This window comes from Nomascus leucogenys, chromosome 18, assembly GCF_006542625.1.
Source record: "Nomascus leucogenys isolate Asia chromosome 18, Asia_NLE_v1, whole genome shotgun sequence".
Lineage (NCBI taxonomy): Eukaryota > Metazoa > Chordata > Mammalia > Primates > Hylobatidae > Nomascus > Nomascus leucogenys.
In genome coordinates, this window is record NC_044398.1 from 69,146,502 (window position 1) to 69,168,844 (window position 22,343).

The 22,343-nt window shown below is 37.0% G+C and overlaps 1 protein-coding gene across 6 annotated transcripts in view; it reads right to left on the reverse strand.

The window, feature by feature from the left end:
- Window positions 1–22,343, reverse strand: part of PDE4D (phosphodiesterase 4D) — a 1,540,268-nt gene that overhangs the window by 31,164 nt on the left and 1,486,761 nt on the right. Inside the window, exon 1 of one of the 6 annotated variants that reach the window (XM_003265961.2) lies at window positions 5,639–6,061. The exons of the other annotated variants lie outside the window; for them this stretch is intronic. Coding sequence (XP_003266009.1) covers window positions 5,639–5,686 — 48 coding nt within the window. The 5' untranslated portion in view covers window positions 5,687–6,061. Of the gene's footprint in view, window positions 1–5,638; window positions 6,062–22,343 lie in introns of those variants that run through there. 6 annotated transcript variants of the gene reach the window in all.

Below are 22,343 nucleotides of genomic sequence, written 5' to 3' on the forward strand. Positions count from 1 at the left end.
AAAAGGGAATTAAAAATTAAGATGTATTATTAGTTATTTAGAGAAGAGAGAAACTAATTTATAGCACATAAAAGTGTTGCCATACAATAAAACATGGAATTCTTTCTTCAATTAATTTATCATTAGCAGAAATGAATATATATACTGATCGAGGGCTTAAAATTTAATCTTTTACTCCAAAGCAAAACTTAATAGACTTCAGTACTCTTCCAGAACTATGGAGAAGTAAAATATTTAAATAAATACTGTATAATGTTTCCTTTTAAAAGTTGTTTTTCAAGTAAGAGTATAACATTTACTGTTTCTCAACATCCACAAAATTTACTGTTTTCCCAAGTCACTAAATAGGAAACAGGTCAATTTTCAATAATCTACTTCACAATTTTTATTATTGATGCCATAGTGCCTATTTCATTGAAAAGAAACACTGGAATTAACCTACCAACACCACATGGCATTACCAGTATCCAAAACTCCCAAAGATTTTATGCTTCTCCCACCCCCATCAGTTGTTTCTCAAGCATTTCAGAGTCCTTTTACTCTGAAAACAGCCCAACAAGGCCTTTTAATATGCCTTTAATATTATTTGCCTTCATATACAGAAACAATATATTTTTTCTATACATAGAGTAACTGCTATTAGATACTTGACAAAAAAAGTCAGACACATTAATCATCAGATTAGCCTTTAAAATTTGAAATTTCACCATAAATTCTCAATTAAGTATGAAGGTAAGTGTTGAGTTTATATTTTAGTAATGTTTGAAATATAATTCTTACTCAGTATTTAATTATTTAGAATTATTTTGCTTCTCTGCATAATTCATACCAAGATGGCCTAACTCTATACCGTTTGCTAAATAACTTCCAAAGTCAATCTTATAGACCATCTAGATTAAGTTTTAACTCAACATTTAACTGTTATCGAAACAAACAAAAAAACCCTCAACCATTTCAATGGACTGTTGGATGAGAGAAATGTTAATTTGCATTCCAGCGTAGTCAAAAACAAAGAACTCATCATTTACATTGGGTGTATCTCCTAATGCTTTCCTTCCCCCCTCCCCCCACCCCACAACAGGCCCCGGTGGGCCTCCCCTTCCTGTGTCCAAGTGTTCTCATTGTTCAATTCCCACATGTACCCTAGAACTTAAAGTATAATAAAAATAAATAAAATAAATGCTGGGGAAAAACAAACAAACAAAAACCAAAGAACTGGCATGACCAGTACAAATTCTGGTTGTTAAATTACTGGTCTAGAAAGCTTAGTCTCAAACTCAGGAACACTAAATTCACTTCTTTGTTCATATGTTTTTATAACTCCTTTCTAATTATAAAAGGTACATGTGCTATAGAAAATTCAGAAAGCTATATCGAAAAAAAGAAAATAATGTAAATCCCCACTGCTGGAAGATAACCACAGATAATTTGTTAAATTTCCTTCTATGCCTTTTTTCTACCCATGTATGTGAATACATATTTTTAAAACTGACATCAGGTGGTATACAGAACATAGGTTACTGCTTGTGTTCACTCAGCATTATATCTTATAACCTACTGAAAAAAATAAACTTTGTGCCTTCTAAGAATATTTGTAGACATTTATAATAGAGTTCAAAATTTTTTCTGTCCCTTTTTACAAAATTATATTTTCTTGAGTAAATTATGGGCTATCAAATAATTTAATGAGCTAATATAGAAAGTGTCTTCTATTTAGCCTGGCACATAGTAGATGCTCAATATTATTTGAGTTCCTTCTCCCAGCTCACTTTCTGGCACTCAGTCCCTAACTTTTGGGCCTTTTAAAGTAATAGCTGATTTTTATCATTGCAGGTCAGACAGATGAAGGATTTGACTATAGTTATAACCATAAAAATAGTTACTTAAATAGCTAGCTCCTCTTTCTCAAATCCCATAAAGAACTTGGAAGAGCATTAGTATGGGAAACCATAGCTATGTCTCCAAAGCACAGCTAAAATGTTATGCATACACAGGTTTAAAAAAACTCTTTGCTTAAGACTTGGAGCCAACCCAAATGTCCATCAGTGATAGACTGGATTAAGAAAATGTGGCACATACATACCATGGAATACTATGTAGCCATAAAAAGGGACGAGTTCATGTCCTTTGCAGGGACATGGATGAAGCTGGAAACCATCATTCTCAGCAAACTAACACAGCAACAGAAAACCAAACACCACATGTTCTCACTCATAAGTGGGAGTTGAACAATGAGAACACATGGACACAGGGAGGGGAACATCACACACCAGGGCCTGTCAGCGGGTAGGGGGTTAGGGGAGGGACAGCATTAGGCAAAATACCTAATGTAGATGACAGGTTGATGGGTGCAGCAAACGACCATGGCATGTGTACACCTATGGAACAAACCTGCACCTTCTGCACATGTATACCAGAACTTAAAGTATAATAATAAAAAAAAATTTACGGATAAATTCACACTTGGAAAAATATACTCATTAGGCAAAGCATATTCCAAAGAAAAGAGTCTGCTAAACATTTTAAACACATTCAATGAAATATCTCTTTGACCTAAAATTGTTCATGTTATGAGCTAAAAGTTGCTATTAAGAACTACCTGGTCATGACAAAGTTCTTTTTCTAATAAAAGATGGGAGAAGAGGCAAGGCTTTCACCATTGCTAGAATCTCAGCAGTCTATACAGGAACTGCTGCCCTCCTTGCACTTCTCTCAATAAAGCAAAACAAGGGAAGCCTTCTGGGAGTGATTGATAAAGATACATAGAGACCCAGTTATCACAGGTTCATCTTCTAACTTGTACACAACCTAGTATAAGGATTATGTTGCCCAAGGAGAACATGTGGATGCTACCTGCAGATATGGTACATATACTATTGGATTTTTCTAAAAGAATATAAAGAATGAAGTATAATTTTCCTGGCAGTTTGCTTAAACAATTCACCAAAATAGCCAGTTAGTACAGATAACTGAAGAAAAAAGCCAGTAAAAGGAATCTAAATATTGTACAGACTAGATAAGTGACATACTGCATGTTCCATTTTTATCTTTCTGGTCATACACATTATTCCCAGAGTACTTTCCAGCCTTTGTTTAAAACACAAAAACATGGATTGGAGAAATCCTCCATCACATGCCCACCTCCCAACCAAGGTTTCTAAGGGACTCCAAGGAAGTCAACATTTCATTTTAACATAATTATAAAAGACAATATTTGAAGCAATTACCTCTCTTCTCTAGGGGGACAGTATAAGGAATTTCCTAAAGATAATTTTCAAGCATACATTAAGTTATAACACAAGGGTATTTTCTAAAAGGAATTAACATTGTTTTCCTTTTTTGCTATCCATATAAAACTTTCAGTCCAGCAAAGCTAAATTAATAACCACAAAAATTACCATAAGTGCTTTCTCAACTGGTAGTTGATCTCACAAATTGGTTTTGGAGTGCATAGCTAGATGTATTTAAAAAATGCACTAGATCATTCAACAAGCATTTAAAAGTGATACTTCTCTCATCTAAAAATAATTATACAATATTTACTAAGATAAGTACATAAAATTACCAAAGGGGGAAGGACTGATTTAAAGCTAATACAATGTATTCTTCTGGGAATCCCATCATATTTCTCAATTAATAAATTTAGAAGGGACAAAACATTAAACTGCCGTTTGAAAAGAACTGATTGTAAAATGCAGAACCATTTAAGCATTTAGTTTATTTTTTTAAGTGACCTCTAAATATTTTCCATTGATGAATTTCTAATTGTTTTTGGCCTAAGTAGTCTGAAAACAATATACAGATTTAGGGTTGCAACTAAAAAAACAGGGGAGGATTTCTAAGTGAATGCTTTCGAATCCTTTGTTCTCAATACACATCAGAACGTCTGTGTACAGCAGTTAAGGCATAAAGGAAAGTAAAAATGCAGTTGAATCTGAATACTGTATTTTGCTTTTCAGAACTGCAATTCTTCAATTTACATTATGCATTTAAGATTGTTCAGGAAGCAAACTAAAATAATAAAACAAAATTAAAATGTTCTTAAATGTAATCTTCTTTACTTCCACATCATGCCAATGTGCTACTGGGTATATTATATATCATCCCAATATATATTTAAGGAGGTGGTATGGGTCCAATAGTAAGAAAATTTGCTTATTTTTTCCGGCAATATTCTGCTTAAAATCATTTGAATATGCTGCACTGTGATGCATTACAAGTTTGGTAGATATCAGTATTCAAAGTTATTTAAACAAATACTCCATTGACTGCATAAAAATAAGTCCTTCAAAATGCATTAAGACCAAATTATATCTATATTTGCTATTTTTACATGTTTTTAAAGGTATAGTATTAAACATAAAGCTGTCCAGGAAAAATTTTCCTCAAAAAGAAAAGTACTAAAATTCTATATTTAGATTCTTGGCAATATTGTTCATAATCATAGTACAAATGGTTCATAATCATAGTACAAATGTGAAGCCCTTCAAAAATACATCAGTTGTGAGCTGGCTAAAAGCTAGGAGCTGAATTCTGGGGGATAATGAGGGCTTCTTATATTTACTCTCTATACTTTTCTGCATTTCTGTAGATTTTTAGCCAAGAAATGGCTAATAAAATTCATATAATGGAAGTCTATATATTTTAAAAACATTTTAAAAAATCTGAATCATCCACAGATTTAAAGGGAGGTAAGGAATCATGACTACTTGGACAACCAATACTGAAATAAGTTTTCTAAATTTTTTAGAATTCAAGTAAATCTCTAAAACAAAGGGGAACTTGTCCTTCAAAAAGAAAGAAACAAAGCAAATGACAAACACTCCAGTCTGAAAAATCCTCAGAGTAACAGAAAATGAATCTTTTAAAATGTGTTGTGATTGGCTCCCGGGTTCAAGTGATTGGCTCAAATATCAAAAATCTGTGAAGTGATGTTTCATTTAGGACTGAATAAGGTTTTTCTACCTCCTTCTATTGTGGAGACAGGATCACAATGCTAATGTTACCACAGGGCATGCAAAAAGCCTGCCAAGCATGGACACAATCTTATTAAATTGTTTACTAATTCATTTCTTGAGATTCACAAAACAGTGTAAGAACTTTGTTCAGTTTTGCAAGTATAATAGACAATCAAGTTTTCACTTTAATATCACTTACATAGTTAAGGACTGCCAATTTTTAATGTCACCTAGGGCTTTATAGCTAAAGGTGAAAAAAATGTATTCCTCATCAGGTTAAAGTAGTATAGATTTTTAGAAACAGCCACAAATTAATTTTATAAACTTTATGTGCAACATACTAACTGGAATCCATAAATCAGTATAAGTAATTTAGCCCAATAATTTACTTGCAATGAATGTATTTAATTATCATATATTTTTCAAGCACAATTCAAACATATACCACATGACAAACAGAAGAATCACTGCATATCTAAAAAGCTATTTTAACACGCAAACTACAACTGATGAAAGTTATACAATCTTATCTTGACCACTATTAACACGTATTTCTTCCTAGTTCATGTGTAAGGAAAGAATACAAAATTGCTTAGAAAGCTTAGACTCTACTATAATTTGTTCAAACTACCAGTTATGTAATCAGAGTAAGGAGTTTTCAAAAGCTAAATAAGTCTTACCTTTATGTAGCCCCAAGACACTGACAGTAAATAGTTTGCTTCAGGCATTTTTGATTGATTATATATGTGTGTAAGCTCTAAAACGTATTTAGCTTCAAAATCTCGATACTTTAACAACCTTCACAAGCCACGCAGAGTATGAGTTTTTAAAGATTTTTGGTAATTAAGTATACATAAGAAAGCCTCGCATTAAATCCCATCCAGCCGTCTTCCCATCGAATACATGCCATTTGTAAGACTCCAGAATGGCACAAAATTCAGCAACTATTCTGAATAAAGAAAATCCACGTGATAGAGGAATATCTAAAGATCTAAGGGTCTGCATCTTTCTCTCCCGAGCTCCAGGGCTTAATGAATAATGTATGTCAAGATGCTTAGTTGCAAGAAAGGCTAGTCCTGTCAAAAGCTACCAAATAAGGAACTGCAGGGAAGCTGGGAAGAGTGACAAGAAGCCCCTCCCATAAAACCCCAACTCTGCACCAATTGCATTCCGGCTCTTAGCCTATAAGGTGAGGGGGTGTGGCCTCGGTGCAGGCTGCTTTGGGATTGGTTGGCAAGGGCCAGCCTCTGGGGAGGCTTTCTCCTCACCCGACAAACGCCATTGAATAATGGTATCCCTGCAGCTCTGAGGCCACCCTGAGAAAAGATGAATGGGGCTTCCCTCTCGCAGTGATGAATAATGACCGTAAAACTCTTCAAAATTCATAGTTCATTCTTAAAGAAGAATTGCCCATCCTTTTGGAGGGCATTTTCTATGAATTTTAATGTCCTCTGGCTTCCCTTCCTTCCAAATAAAAACTGCTACAAAAATGGCAATCGAGCATTTTAATTGCTTCCCTCTCTCAAATCCAAAACAAGTGGCTCCCTGGTGATGTAGAAGTAACTGTAGTTCTCCCCTCATCCAACATAAAAGCATAGGGATTAAACAATACGACTAATGTCCAGAATTCACAGATGGCAATGACACATTCCCTCACCTGTGTGGCATGGCTGCTCTCAGCTCCTTTTGTTTCTATTGTTATGTATGACAGAGTTCTAAAACCTTCAAAATCTAGGGGTGGGACCACTTATAATTCTGGGGGGAGGGAAATCTGAAAGCTAGGGCACTGTGTTTGCATAAGGAATGCAGTGTTTTGTATATAGAACTCAGGATCTGTATTTTGATCAGAAGAGAACACTTTATTTATTTATTTATTTATTTAGAGACAGAGTCTCGCTGTCGCCCATGCTAGAGTGCAGTAGTGCGATCTTGGCTCACTGTCACCTCTGCCTCCCGGGTTCAAGCGATTCTCCTGCCTCAGCCTCCCAAGAAGCTGGGATTACAGGTGCCCACCACCACGCCTGGCTAATTTTTGTATTTTTAGCAGAGACGGGATTTCACCATGTTGGCCAGGCTGGTCTCAGACTCCTGACCTCAGGGGATTCTGCCCACCTTGGCCTCCCAAAGTGCTGGGATTACAGGTGTGGGCCAACGTACCCAACCAGAACAGAACATTTTAATAACTGTACACAGAGTTAAGAAAGGAATGAGTGGCTCTCAGGAATCCAGAATTGAGCTCAAGAGTAATCAGACATTTTATGAGGAGGGTTAAATGAGAAATCAAAGTTCTTTCCAGAAAAACAGCATTTTCTATTTGGTTTGGTGTAGTATTACCCTGTAACTTTAATACTAAAGAGGTCTTGTGGGTGAGAAACGAGGAAAAACTAGGTTTTAGTCGATTTTAACATATATTTCTGTGCATTTTATCTCCTCTCCATCTCAAAGCCTGTGCTTACTACTCTGTGCTTCAACTTGCTGGTATGGTTACTCTGCAGTCTTCCTGACATTTAACTATTTCCACATGTGGCATGTCTGTCTCAGCATGCTCTCTGATAAGCACTCCCGTAACACTTTGTCTCTCTGAGTTTCTACTGGCCCTTTGCTGCTACAGTCCTCTGCTTTTGTTAACATCTGTTGTATTCATTTCCATCACTCTTACTCCTCTACAAAAGGAAGAAATTAAAGCTCCAGCATTCCACTAAAGCTACCCCCAGAGGAATACTAAGGTCTTCCTTTTCTCTGGTCTCCCTACTTCTCTGAAGTGTTCCACATGTTTGATCATTCCTACTACTCTCCCTCAACTCCCAGGATCCTGAACTTCTTTAGTTTTCCCTAGGCCCACAATCTTCAATGACCACTTCTAACTTGAACTTTAGTGCCATATTTCTGAATACAAGATTCTCCTCTTGAATGCCCTGCTAGTCACGACAAACATTTTCAAAACTGTGAGACATTTTTCTATTTAAAGTAGTTCTTAGTATAATTACTTCCATTTCAGTCAGTGAGCCTATATTTCTTCCAGTATCTCAGATGGAATCTGTGACTCTTTCCTACCATTCAACAGGTGTTTCATGTGCGTCAGACACTGTCAGGTGTTTAATATAAACCATCTAGCTGAATCCTTGAGTAACCCGGCATGTTCCTCTATACGGCATCACCTTCCCTCCTTCATTCAACTTTGTTAGTAAGCCCTATCTTTTATCCAAAGCTGTTTCTTTCCGTTTGTTCCTTACCATTACCCCTCCCGTAATCTCAATCCAAATATTTAAAAGACTGAGAGAAATAGAAAGTAACTTTGATATCACCCCCTCTAACTCCCTCATTTCCATATAAAGTTGAGACCTAGAGAGAAAAAATGATTTTCCCAGGTTCACTCTGGTACTGAGAACAAGAATTGCAAGTTTAAATCTTTTGTGCACAATCACTAACAAATAATCTTTTTAGTGTGTCAGCTTCCTCATCCATAAAGTGGATTACTGTGGCAGCTAGTCTCCAAAGATAATCTGAATGAGCCACACTGTCCTATGTTGAATCTGAGTTGGCTTGTGTAACCAACAAGTGATGGTGCATGACTGCTGAGGCTAAGTCATAAGAAATCTTGCAGCTCTCATCCTGCTTTCTTTGAATGTGCTATTGGGACCCCTAAGCCATTAGGTTGAAATAAAGGAAAAAAAAAAAGGTCTGACTACTCTGAGAGGCTATGCTACAAGAAGTCCATGTTAACTTCACAGACAGTGAAGAGAGTGCAAGAGAGCACTTGCACAAGAAAGAGCACACACGCCTGGCCAGTCTTCAGCAACGCCAGCCACCCCAGCCCAAGGCCAGACCTGAGGGGCAAGAAGCCATCTTAGCCATCCAGCCAGTTCAGCTTTCAGATAGCTACCACTGGGCTGCAACCATATGAGGAATGCCAAGCAAGAATGTCTAGCCAAGACCAGTTAACCCACAAAGCCATGAAAACTAATAAAAATACATTCATATTTCAAAGTATTAGGTTTGAAGTAATTTCTTACATAGCAATAAATAACCAGAACAGATATAATGGGGATTAAATGAGACCATATATGCAAAGCACTTAAAACAACAAATGGTACAAAGTTGAAGATAAGTAGGTATCAGACAATTAAGATGACAGTGACAATGATCATTATGATAATCATTCTATTATGCTAATATTTTAAAAAATTCCCTGGTTTATCATTTGTTTTTAAAATATGTATATTATATTTCCTTTCAATTGCATCACAGCACTCCATGTCCCAGGGCCAAAATGCTGTAATTGCTTCTTAGCTCATCTTCTTGCCCCTGGCTTTTCCCCTTTTAGTCTCATATTGACCTCTACTGCCAGATCAATTTTCCTCAAATCCAGCCGCAGCCTGTTACTTCAAAGCTAGTAATGCCTGCTTCATCACATCCCTCTGTAAATTCCAGACTGCCATATCTGACCCTAATCCCCAAAGCCAAGCCTATTTTCAGCTGCTCTATTACATTTGCTCTGTTCCTGAAAGACTAGTATTCCTCCATCTTCACCATACAGCTGACAATCCCATCTCTGTCTTACCAAATTCTCGGCCTAAAATACCCTCCTTCTTCTACTCTGCCAACCTCAAACTGGTTTTCTCAGTCAGATTTAAATCATTCAAAGTACATCTTAGGACCAAATATTCCAGCCTTTTTCCAAATTCTAATGATTCTACATCTGCCCCTTCATTCAATATTTATTAAGCTCCTACTCTATGTCAGGCACTGCCTTGGATGCTGGGGACATAGAGTAAACAAAACAAAGCTTTCTCACCTGCAGCTTATATTCCAAAACTAAGTTAATAAATACATAATACGTCATGGGGCGATAAGCACAATGGAGAGAAAGAAGGGATAAGGATTACGGATAGAGGTTGCTATAAGATGATCATGGAAAGCCCCTCTGATGAGATGACGTATACCAGGAGATCTGAAGAAAGGAAACAAGCCATGTGGATTGAGGGGTGAGAGGTAGGGTAGAGAAGGGAAAACCAAGTGAGGAATGGCCAAAAGCAAAGGCCTCGAGGCAAAGCATACTTGGTGAGGCTCCCTGAAGAACAGGTGGAAGTGTCATACCACCGGTTATTTAAATGCAAATTACACTCTGCAGTCAGGCTCACTGCCTTCCCCCTCCTTTAAAAAAAAAAAAAATCCATCCATCAATTTTATTCTTTGACAAACTTAAGACTCGTTACTTTTTACTTTTTATAGCAAGTATTGATCCTGAAATGAAATTCCTAAATACACTTCCTTCATAATACTGTACTGAATACATATAGGCTAAATACTCCCTACATAGATTTAAAAAAAAAATTAGTATAATGACTTATCAGTGAAATAAAGGAGAAATGGGTAATTTCTATCAAATACTACAAAATATAAATACTTGTACACAACTACATTTTAAAAAATAGTCAAAAACTACTATAACTCATTAGCTGTGTGACCTTGAGGAAGCTATTTAAATTTCCCACACTTCAGTTTACTCATATGGAAAATGAGAATAATAGTTTCCACCTTACAGGGTTGTTGTGAGGATTAAATTAGTGCATATACATAAGGTTCTTAGAACAGTAAGTGCCATCTAAGGGTTTGCTATGATTTCTCTTATGTGGAGAATTACCACAAAAGTAGCAGTAGCATGAAAATGAATACAGGGGTGTTATGTTAGAAGAATTTTCTTTTTTCTGAAATGATGAATGATTCTTTGAAAGGTTTCAAATGTAACAAAGTGCCATCTTCACAATATACACTATTGCTGCATTACTAGAAAATTTGATGTGGATTAAAACCATGTAAAAATATTTAATATTTATACATAAAAAGTAGTTGGCTTCTAGGCTCAGAGAATTATAAATGCATTTTGTTTTTCACCTATGTGAATAGCTGCTGGGACTTTTTGGAAGTTGTGTGGGACACACAGCAAACCTCCCTGGTGAAAGGCTGTCCCATGTATCCCAGGACATCTAGCCTCCCTGGCCTCTGCCCACCAAGCACCAGGAGTACTCCCCAATCACTGTCCCCTGAAATTTCCTGAATGTTCCCCAGTGTTAAGAATCACTGTTCTATTTTTTTCAACTGTCTTCAACTTTGACTCCTCATCCCGGGTGGAGGATCTTTGAGGCCAGAAAGGTATCTTACTATGTCCCTGTATTTCTCAAGGTAGTGTGCTATTGCCACAAAAAGATTGTTGGCTGATGCAGATGCAAAACATCAATAATTTTATACTGATTATAGGTGACAGGAAAGGACAAGGGTTTTCACCCTCAGCAAAATCATCAAAAACATTTAAAACAGATTACATATAGTAGAATAATACTCCTTGTCTTAAAACATTATGTAGAAACACACATACAGTTTCCCTTCCCTCTAAAATCCACAGCCTCTTCTCCCTGCTGAATGTGAGTGATGGTCCCTTCATTCAACACACTTCTATTTGGCAACTATTATGTGCCAGGCATTCTGATAGGTGCCAGATGTGAAAGGATTCAACTTATTCAAATGAGTCCCTAATTTGCTGCAATAAGGGAGATTATTTAATCATATTGAGTAAAAAGTACCAAGGAAAGTTGCCATATTTCTAGGGAATAAGAAATCTTTTCAAAATTCTCTGAGCCAAATTAAAATAATTCATTTCATTTTCCCTAATCTCCATTTCTAGGAGACTAGAATCTCCTTCCTATTGCCACGGTAGCCGCTATCTGCAGAGAGAATCTAGATAATTTAGAAGAGAAATTTGAATAGGGCCAGAGAGATACAATTCTTATAGTCAGACTTGGCTTTGCCAAATTTAATGAAGAAACTTCAATAAGTTACAACATTTACTAGGCACCTACTATGCACAAAGAACTTTACATACCTCATTTCTAATCTTGGCAACATCCCGATAAGATAAATATTATCCCTATTTTAACATGAAAAGATGGACCTTCTTACATATTCAATAACTTGCTCCATAGGTGACAGGATTGAAATGCAAACCCAGTCCTTGCTCTTAATGGTGTATGACAGCTCATAATATAATTAGGCTGATGCAAACTCTATGATAAACAGTATGAATCTAGGAGTGGATTTGTTTATCCTCGATCTTTTTGCTAACTTTACAGTGCCTTGAATTAAAGAATTGTGGTTACTATCACCATGGTCAGATCTCTGGACAGGGTGAGGAAGCAGGTGCCCACAGGCAGACAGCCCTGCCACATAGTGAGACACGCTTATGTTTGGGAGTGCTAATGTGAACAAGTCACAGCTGCCCTCACATGCAGATGTAATGATGATGACACATTCAGACAAGGAACTGAGGTCCAGAAAAGTTCTGACAACACAACTTGAGGGACAGCGTTACAGCTAGAGCTCAGGTTTCTTATCTGTAATGCACTGCTCTCAAATGCCCAAATGATTTTATATACATATATGCGAGTGTGTTTGTTGAAATAGAAAAAAGTTTCTTGGCCTGGTGAAGTGCCTTATGCCTGTAATCCCAACATTTTGGGAGGCCAAGGCGGGAGGATTGCTTGAGGCCAGGAGGTCGAGACCAGCCTGGGCAACACAGAGAAACCACCGTCTCTACAAAAAATTTAAACATTAGCCAGGTGTGGTGGCACATGCTTGTAGTTCCAGACACTACTGAGGTGGGAGGTGGGAGGTGCTGAGGTGGGAGGATGGCTTGAGGCCAGGAGTTTAAGGCTGCAGTGAGCTATGATTGCACCACTGTACTCCAGCCTGGATGACAGAGCAAGACCTTGTCTCAAAAAAGAAAAAAAAAAATTTCCCATAATGTTCAGTTAGTTCTCTTTTTCAGACTTTTCCTAATAATACCCCTCAGAATTTCTAGAGTTCACTTCCCCGCTATTCCTTGTTTTCTCAGTCCTTACCGGATACCCAAGCAATTAGCGATCTTTTTGAACTATTTCAGGACATTTCAGGATATTTGAAATTCTGCTGATGCAGTTGAACTGATAGATTAACACATGCTGTCATTATTGACTTTGTAACAGAGGTCAAGAGAGAAAAGATGCCTTTTTGAATAGGGAAAAAGAAAACTAAATTATGGGGAAACTAAGGCTCAGAGAGGTCAAGTGTCTTGCTCAAGGTCACGAAGCCAGTAGTAAGTAACAGGGCCAGGATTTGAACCCAGGCTGTCTGGTTTCAGAGTACTCTAAATTGCCAAAAAAAGAAAACTATTTCAGGCATTGTTTTATATTTAGCCTAGAGCCTACATAATAGATCTGCTAATATAATCAATTCTAAGCTGTATATTATATTATTGTGTTTGAAATATTTAAGAAATATTGTTTAAAATAAGTGTATTAGCTTAGACTTCTCCAACATAAGGAGTTTTCCAGGTAATAGCACTGTTTGCAGTAGGACTTACCTTACTGGAAAATATTTTCTCCTATAATCAATCTACATTTATTTTACACCTTTCACCTTAGAACTAAAAGTTGTGGTAGTTATTAATCAAGAAGCAAATCTATATAACGTGGTCTCTCATGTATCCAGTACTGTTCAGCTTGAACAAATGCAAATCCAATTTTTAAATGTCCCTTGAAGAATTCTGAGGCAAAGTTAAACTTCAAGTATTAAACAGAATAGCCACAGAAAACTAGTGATTCTCAGCCTCCCTTTAATTTCAAATGCCTTAAAAATATTTTAGAGGCAGACAATAATCTAGAATTGATTCATAACCAATATTTTACATAACAGAATGTTACATGTATTTTCATATTATAAAAACTATACTTTCTTTGATTAATGCTATTATTCTGAAAACATCATTAGTGCCAGTAAATCCACTAAATCTGTTTGTATTTACTGCCCTCTAGTGATAATGGCTCTACATTTGATTTAAGAAACAACTCTATTCCTTTCAGTAAATGAAAACATCTCTTGTAAGTGTTATGGAGATTTGAAATTAAGAGGAACTCCAGGCTGATTTTTTTAAAACCAAATAATCATCTGAACAAGCTAAGAATTGTTCTCTAAATGATCTTACTTTAATTTTTTTTTAACAAAAAAGTCTCATTTAAAATAGTAAACACCTGCAACACGTATCGAGAAAGGAAACCATTTTTGCTGAGAGGTTCCTTGAAGCTGAAATAACATGAGACTGATCTGATAGCTGTATTTATATTTCTCTTCTACATGGGCTAACTCTCTTATTAAATGTTAGCATAGTATTCTGTAATTGTTGATACAGTTTGAATTCATATACGGTAGAGATAGAGTTTTGTATGTTTATAACTATTTAGTCAATTTACCTAAAACCAGCAGCAGCAGCATATCTACCACAGACTTTTGTTTCACTGAAGAATAATCATGACAATAAATGGGTGCACAAACTTCACATAAATGAGGCCTCCACAAAAATAATCTTGTATGAAAAAGTATTTTCTCCTTATAGAGAAAATTAGGATCTCCAGTTCACTTAAATTGGCCCAAATGAATACCATAATCATCATAAAATAGTTAGTATTGTCCCCTCTGTACTTCGTGGTATGCTTTGTGGAAACAATTTAAACAAAGAGAATATCTGTCTCCTAAAGTAATAATAACTAGTGTAAATAGGCATGCTTCCAGAAATATATAATCTTTTGCACACATCACTTTAATATGTGGATCTTAAAATAATTTTAAGTAATAAAATTTGAGCTATAAAAGAGAAATGATATTCTTTTCAACAAAGAATGCTTGAACAATTGAGCATCCACTCATAAAACAAGAAACTTCAACCTTTATCCTGCACCACACTAACATCTACTTGAAATGAATCATAGAATGTAAAATCTAAAACTAAATCTAGAAGAAAACACAGTAGAAAGTAGTTGTGATTTTGTGTTAGGCAAAGATTTCTTAAACCACAAAAGCATGACGCATAAAAGAAAAAATGGTATACTGGACTTTATCAAATTTCTCTTTGAAAAAAGCTGTTAAGAAAACAACAACAAGCCACAGACTGAGAAGGGAATATGTACAAAAGGCATATCCAATAAAGGACTTGTATCCAGAATTGATTTTTTAAAAAATTTTTACAACACAGTAAGAGGACAATCCAGTGAAAAGATGGTCAAAAGGTTTGAACAAACACTTTATAAGAATCAAAAAGATCAATAAGCATGTGAAAAGATCCACGACCATCATTAGACATTAGGGAAACAAAAGTAAAACCACAGTGAGATGCCACACTACATACTTACTAGAATGTATAAAATAAAAAATACAAACAATACAAAATGCTGGCCTGGATGCAGAGCAAATTAAATTCTCATACATTGCTAGTGAGAATGCAAAATGGTATAGAAACTTTGGAAGAAGGTTTGACAGTTTCTTATAAAGTTAAAAAGTAGAATGACCATATGACCCAGCAATCCTACTTCTAAGTATCTACCCATGAGAAATGAAAACATATGTCTATATAAAGACCTATATGAAAATGTTTATAGCAACTCTCTATAGCAGAAACCCAGAAACAGTTCAGATATCAGTCAACTGGTGAATGGGTAAAACAAATTGTGTCCATAAAATGACACACTGGGAAAAAATGAAATACTAAAAAGCAATAAAATGAAACAAATTACCAATAGATGCAATAACACAAAATGTATTATAAGTGAAACTTATAATTCAGCTCAAAACTCAAAAGTATTATAAGTGAAAGAAGCCATTCACAAAAGGCTATATCTTTAATGTATTATTCGTTCTGGCAAGGCAAAACTATAGGGACAATCAGTACTGGGAGTGGGGTTTGGGGAATGACTATAAAAAGCAACAGAAAATTTTTGGGTGGTATAAATATCCTATATTATATAGTACATATATATTATAATTACACATTACCTATATATCTAGATTATGGTGGTGGTTATCCAATTGTATACATTTGTGAAAATGCATTCAACTATACCTCTAAAAAGAGTAACTCTTATGTAAATTATACCTCAAAAATCTAACTAACTTTGAAAAATATTAGCTGATGTTATCAAATTATTTCAATTCCAGATTTGCTTAACTTTACAACTTTACCCAAAGATAAACGCAAAACAAAAATCTCAGGCATAGTTATGTATGGTAAAACACCATTTTTACCCTTTCAAAGAGCTCCACCATTATTTCCCAGAAAATAGGCATACATTTATCCAAGGTCCACATTAGCTTTAATAATACAATATTCAGTAAATTCCCAGTTGTGAAAAGCCTTTAGGTTGGCAGGGCACGGTGGCTCACACCTGTAATCCTAGCACTTTAGGAGGCCGAGGCAGGCAGATTGCCTGAGCTCAGGAGTTTGAGATCAGCCTGGGCAATATGGCGAAACCCCGTCTCTACTAAAAATACAAAAAATTAGCAGGGTGTGGTGGTGCATGCATGTAATCCCAGCTACTCGGGAGGCTGAGGCAGGAGAACTGCTTGAGCCCAGGAGGCAGAAGTTGCAGTTAGCTGAGATCGCACCACTGCACTCCAGCCAGGGTGACAGAGATTCTGTCTCCAAAAATAAAATAATAAGAAAAGACTTTAGGTGATAAAATAATAGTCAAAGTATTCTTTTAAGTATTATTATTTTATTTTAATTCTTTGTAATAAAAAGTAAAGTAAAGTAAAAGATTGTCCTTTTTTATTTTTGTTTGTGTCAATTCAAGGGGACAGGTGCAGTTTGTTACCTGGACCTGATTTTCAAATAAATCAAACTCAATTTAGTTATTTCATGGTGATCCTGGGAGACTGTTTGTCAGTCATCATCGAATAGTAAACGGGTATCTTTTGTATGCTCATTCTAGGCTGTAAGTACCATGTCAGCTGATGGAGATGCAAAAATCCAATAAAGTAGGTATAGCTGGGGGAGCTTCCAAGATGGCCAAATACAAACAGCTCCAGTCTACTGCTCCCAGCATGAGTGACGCAGAAGACGGGTGATTTCTGCATTTCCAACCGAGCTTCAAAAAGAGTAGTGGATCTCCCAGCATGGAGTTTGAGATCTGAGAACGGACAGACTGCCCCCTCAAGTGGGTCCCTGACCTCCGAGTAGCCTAACTGGGAGGCACCTCCCAGCAGGGGCCGAATGACACCTCATACAACTGGCTGCCCCTCTGACACGAAGCTTCCAGAGGAAGGATCAGGCAGCTACATTTGCCGTTTTGTAATATTTGCGGTTCTGCAGCCTCTGCTGGTGATACCCAGGCAAACAGGGTCTGGAGTGGACCTCCAGCAAACTCGAACAGACCTGCAGCTGAGGGTCCTGACTGTTAGAAGGAAAACTAACAAACAGAAAAGGCATCCACACCAAAACCCCATATGTACGTCACCATCATTGAAGAACAAAGGTAGATAAAACCACAAAGATGGGGAGAAACCAGAGCAGAAAAGCTGAAAATTCTAAAAATCAGAGCGCCTCTCCTCCTCCAAGAGAGCGCCTCTGCTCCTTGCCAGCAATGGAACAAAGCTGGATGGAGAATGACTTTGACGAGCTGAGAGAAGGCTTCAGACGATCAGTAATAACAAACTTCTCTGAGCTAAAGGAGGATATTCGAACCCATCACAAAGAAGCTAAAAACCTTGAAAAAAGATTAGACACATGGCTAACTAGAATAACCAGCATAGAGAAGACGTTAAATGACCTGATGGAGCTGAAAACCATGGCACGAGAACTACATGACACATTCACAAGCTTCAGTAGCCATTTCAATCAACTGGAAGAAAGGGTATCAGTGATTGAAGATGAAACGAATGAAATGAAGCGAGAAGAGAAGTTTAGAGAAAAAAGAGTAAAAAGAAATGAACAAAGCCTCCAAGAAATATGGGACTATGCGAAAAGACCAAATCTACGTCTGATTGGTGTACCTGAAAGTGACGGGGAGAATGGAACCAAGTTGGAAAACACTCTGCAGGATATTATCCACAAGAACTTCCCCAACCTAGCAAGGCAGGCCAACATTCAAATTCAGGAAATACAGAGAATGCCACAAAGATACTCCTCGAGAAGAGCAACTCCAAGACACATAATTATCAGATTCACCGAAGAAGAAATGAAGGAAAAAATGTTAAGGGCAGCCAGAGAGAAAGGTCGGGTTACCCACAAAGGGAAGCCCATCAGACTAACAGCTGATCTCTCGGCAGAAACTCTACAAGCCAGAAGAGAGTGGGGGCCAATATTCAACATTCTTAAAGAAAAGAATTTTCAACCCAGAATTTCATAACCAGCCAAGCTAAGCTTCATAAGTGAAGGAGAAATAAAATCCTCTACAGACAAGCAAACGCTGAGAGATTTTGTTACCACCAGGCCTGCCCTAAAAGAGCTCCTGAAGGAAGCACTAAACATGGAAAGGAACAACCAGTACCAGCCACTGCAAAAACATGCCAAATTGTAAAGACCATCGAGGCTAGGAAGAAACTGCATCAACTAACGAGCAAAATAACCAGCTAACATCATAAAGACAGGATCAAATTCACACATAACAATATTAACCTTAAATGTAAATGGGCTAAATGTTCTAATTAAAAGACACAGACTAGCAAACTGGATAAAGAGTCAAGGCCCATCAGTGGGCTGTATTCAGGAAACCCATCTCACATGCAGAGAGACACACAGGCTCAAAATAAAGGGATGGAGGAAGATCTACCAAGCAAATAGAAAACAAAAAAAAAGCAGGGGTTGCAATCCTAGTCTCTGATAAAACAGACTTTAAACCAACAAAGATCAGAAGAGACAAAGAAGGCCATTACATAATGGTAAAGGGATCAATTCAACAAGAAGAGCTAACTATCCTAAATATATATGCACCCAATACAGGACCACCCAGATTCATAAAGCAAGTCCTTAGGGACCTACAAAGAGACTTAGACTCCCACATAATAATAATGGGAGACTTTAACACCCCACTGTCAACATTAGACAGATCAACGAGACAGAAAGCTAACAAGGATATCCAGGAATTGAACTCAGCTCTGCACAAAGTGGACCTAATAGACATCCTCAGAACACTCCACCCCAAATCAACAGAACATACATTCTTCTCAGCACATCACACTTATTCCAAAATTGACCACATAGTTGGAAGTAAAGCTCTCCTCAGCAAATGTGAAAGAACAGAAATTATAACAAACTGTCTCTCAGACCACAGTGCAATCAAACTAGAACTCAGGATTAAGAAACTCACTCAAAAACTGCTCAACTACACGGAAACTGAACAACCTGCTCCTGAATGACTACTGGGTAGATCACGAAATGAAGGCAGAAATAAAGATGTTCTTTGAAACCAATGAGAACAAAGACACAACATACTAGAATCTCTGGGACACATTTAAAGCAGTGTGTAGAGGGAAATTTATAGCACTAAATGCCCACAAGAGAAAGCAGGAAAGATCTAAAATTGACACCCTAACATCACAATTAAAAGAACTAGAGAAGCAAGAGCAAATACATTCAAAAGCTAGCAGAAGGCAAGAAATATCTAAGATCAGAGCAGAACTGAAGGAGATACAGACACAAAAAAACCTTCAAAAACTTAATGAATCCAGGAGCTGGTTTTTTGAAAAGATCAACAAAATTGATAGACCACTAGCAAGAGTAATAAAGAAGAAAAGAGATAAGAATCAAATACATACAATAAAAAATGATAAAGGGGATATCACCACCAATCCCACAGAGATACAAACTACCATCAGAGAATATATAAACACTTCTACGCAAATAAACTAGAAAAATCTAGAAGAAATGGATAAATTCCCGGACACATACACCCTCCCAAGACTAAACCAGGAAGAAGTTGAATCCCTAAACAGACCAATAACATGTTCTGAAATTAAGGCAATAAGAGCCTACCAACCAAAAAAAGTCCAGGACCAGACAGATTCACAGCTGAATTCTACGAGAGGTACAAAGAGGAGTTGGTAACATTCCTTCTGAAACTATTCCAATCAATAGAAAAAGAGGGAATCCTCCCTAACTCATTTTATGAGGCCAGCATCATCCTGACACCAAAGCCTGGCAGAGACACAACAAAGAGAATTTTAGACCAATATCCTTGATGAACATTGATGCAAAAATCCTCAATAAAATACTGGCAAACCAAATCCAGCAGCACATCAAAAAGCTTATCCACCATGATCAAGTGGGCTTCATCCCTGGGATGCAAGGCTGGTTCAACATATGCAAATCAATAAACATAATCCATCATATAAACAGAACCAAAGTCAAAAACCACATGATTATCTCAATGGATGCAGAAAAGGCCTTTGACAAAATTCGTAAAAACTCTCAATAAATTCGGTATTGATGGGATGTATCTCAAAATAATAAGAGCTATCTATGACAAACCCACAGCCAATATCATACTGAATGGGCAAAAACTGGAAGCATTCCCTTTGAAAACTGGCACAACACAGGGATGCCCTCTCTCACCACTCCTATTCAACATAGTGTTGGAAGTTCTGGCCAGGGCAATCAGGCAGGAGAAAGAAATAAAGGGTATTCAATTAGGAAAAGAGGAAGTCAAATTGTCCCTGTTTGCAGATGACATGATTGTATATTTAGAAAACCCCATCATCTCAGCCCAAAATCTCCTTAAGCTGATAAACAACTTCAGCAAAGTCTCCAGATACAAAATCAATGTACAAAAATCACAAGCATTCCTATACACCAATAACAGACAAACAGAGAGCCAAATCATGAGTGAAATCCCATTCACAATTGCTACAAAGAGAATAAAATACCTAGGAATCCAACTTACAAGGGATGTGAAGGACCTCTTCAGGGAGAATTACAAACCACTGCTCAACAAAATAAAAGATGATACAAACAAATGGAAGAACATTCTATGTTCACAGATAGGAAGAATCAATATCGTGAAAATGGCCATACTGCCCAAGGTAATTTATAGATTCAATGCCATCCCCATCAAGCTACCAAAGACTTTCTTCACAGAATTGGAAAAAACTACTTTGAAGTTCATATAGAACTAAAAAAGAGCCCGCATTGCCAAGACAATCCTAAGCCAAAAGAACAAAGCTGGAGGCATCATGCTACCTGACTTCAAACTATACTACAAGGCTACAGTAACCAAAACAGCATGGTACAACAGAGACATAGATCAGTGGAACAGAACAGAGCCCTCAGAAATAATACCATGGTACTGGTACAAAACCAGAGATATAGACCAATGGAACAGAACGGAGCCCTCAGAAATAATACCACATGTCTACAACCATCTGATCTTTGACAAACCTGACAAAAACAAGAAATGGGGAAAGGATTCCCTATTTAATAAATGGTGCTGGGAAAACTGGCTAGCCATACGTACAAAGCTGAAACTGGATCCCTTTCTTACACCTTATACAAAAATTAATTCAAGATGGATTAAAGACTTACATGTTAGACCTAAAACCATAAAAATCCTAGAAGAAAACCTAGGCAATACCATTCAGGACATAGGCTTGGGCAAGGACTTCATGTCTAAAACACCAAAAGCAATGGCAACAAAAGTCAAAATTGAGAAATGGGATCTAATTAAACTACAGAACTTCTGCGCAGCAAAAAAAACCACTACCATCAGAGTGAACAGGCAACCTACAGAATGGGAGAAAATTTTTGCAATCTATCCATCTGACAAAGGGCTAATATCCAGAATCTACAAAGAACTTAAACAAATTTACAAGAAAAAATCAAACAACCCCATCAAAAAGTGGTCGAAGGATATGAACAGACACTTCTCAAAAGAAGACATTTATGCAGCCAACAGACACATGAAAAAATGCTCATCATCACTGGCCATCAGAGAAATGCAAATCAAAACCACAATGAGATACCATCTCACACCAGTTAGAATGATGATCATTAAAAAGTCAGGAAACAACAGGTGCTGGAGTGGATGTGGAGAAACAGGAACACTTTTACATTGTTGGTGGGACTGTAAACTAGTTCAACCATTGTGGAAGACAGTGTGGCGATTCCTCAAGGATCTAGAACTAGAAACACCATTTGACCCAGCCATCCCATTACTGGGTATATACCCAAAGGACTGTAAATCATGCTGCTATAAAGACACATGCACCTGTATGTTTATTGCGGGACTATTCAGGATAGCAAAGACTTGGAACCAACCCAAATGTCCATCAATGATGGACTGAATTAAGAAAATGTGGCACATATACACCATGGAATACTATGCAGCTATAAAAAAGGATGAGTTCATGTCCTTTGTAGGGACATGGATGAAGCTGGAAACCATAATTCTGAGCAAACTGTCGCAAGGACAGAAAACCAAACACCGCATGTTCTCACTCATAGGTGGGAATTGAACAATGAGAACATTTGGACACAGGATGGGGGAACATCACACACTGGGGCCTGTTGTGGGGTGGGGGGAGGAGGAGGGA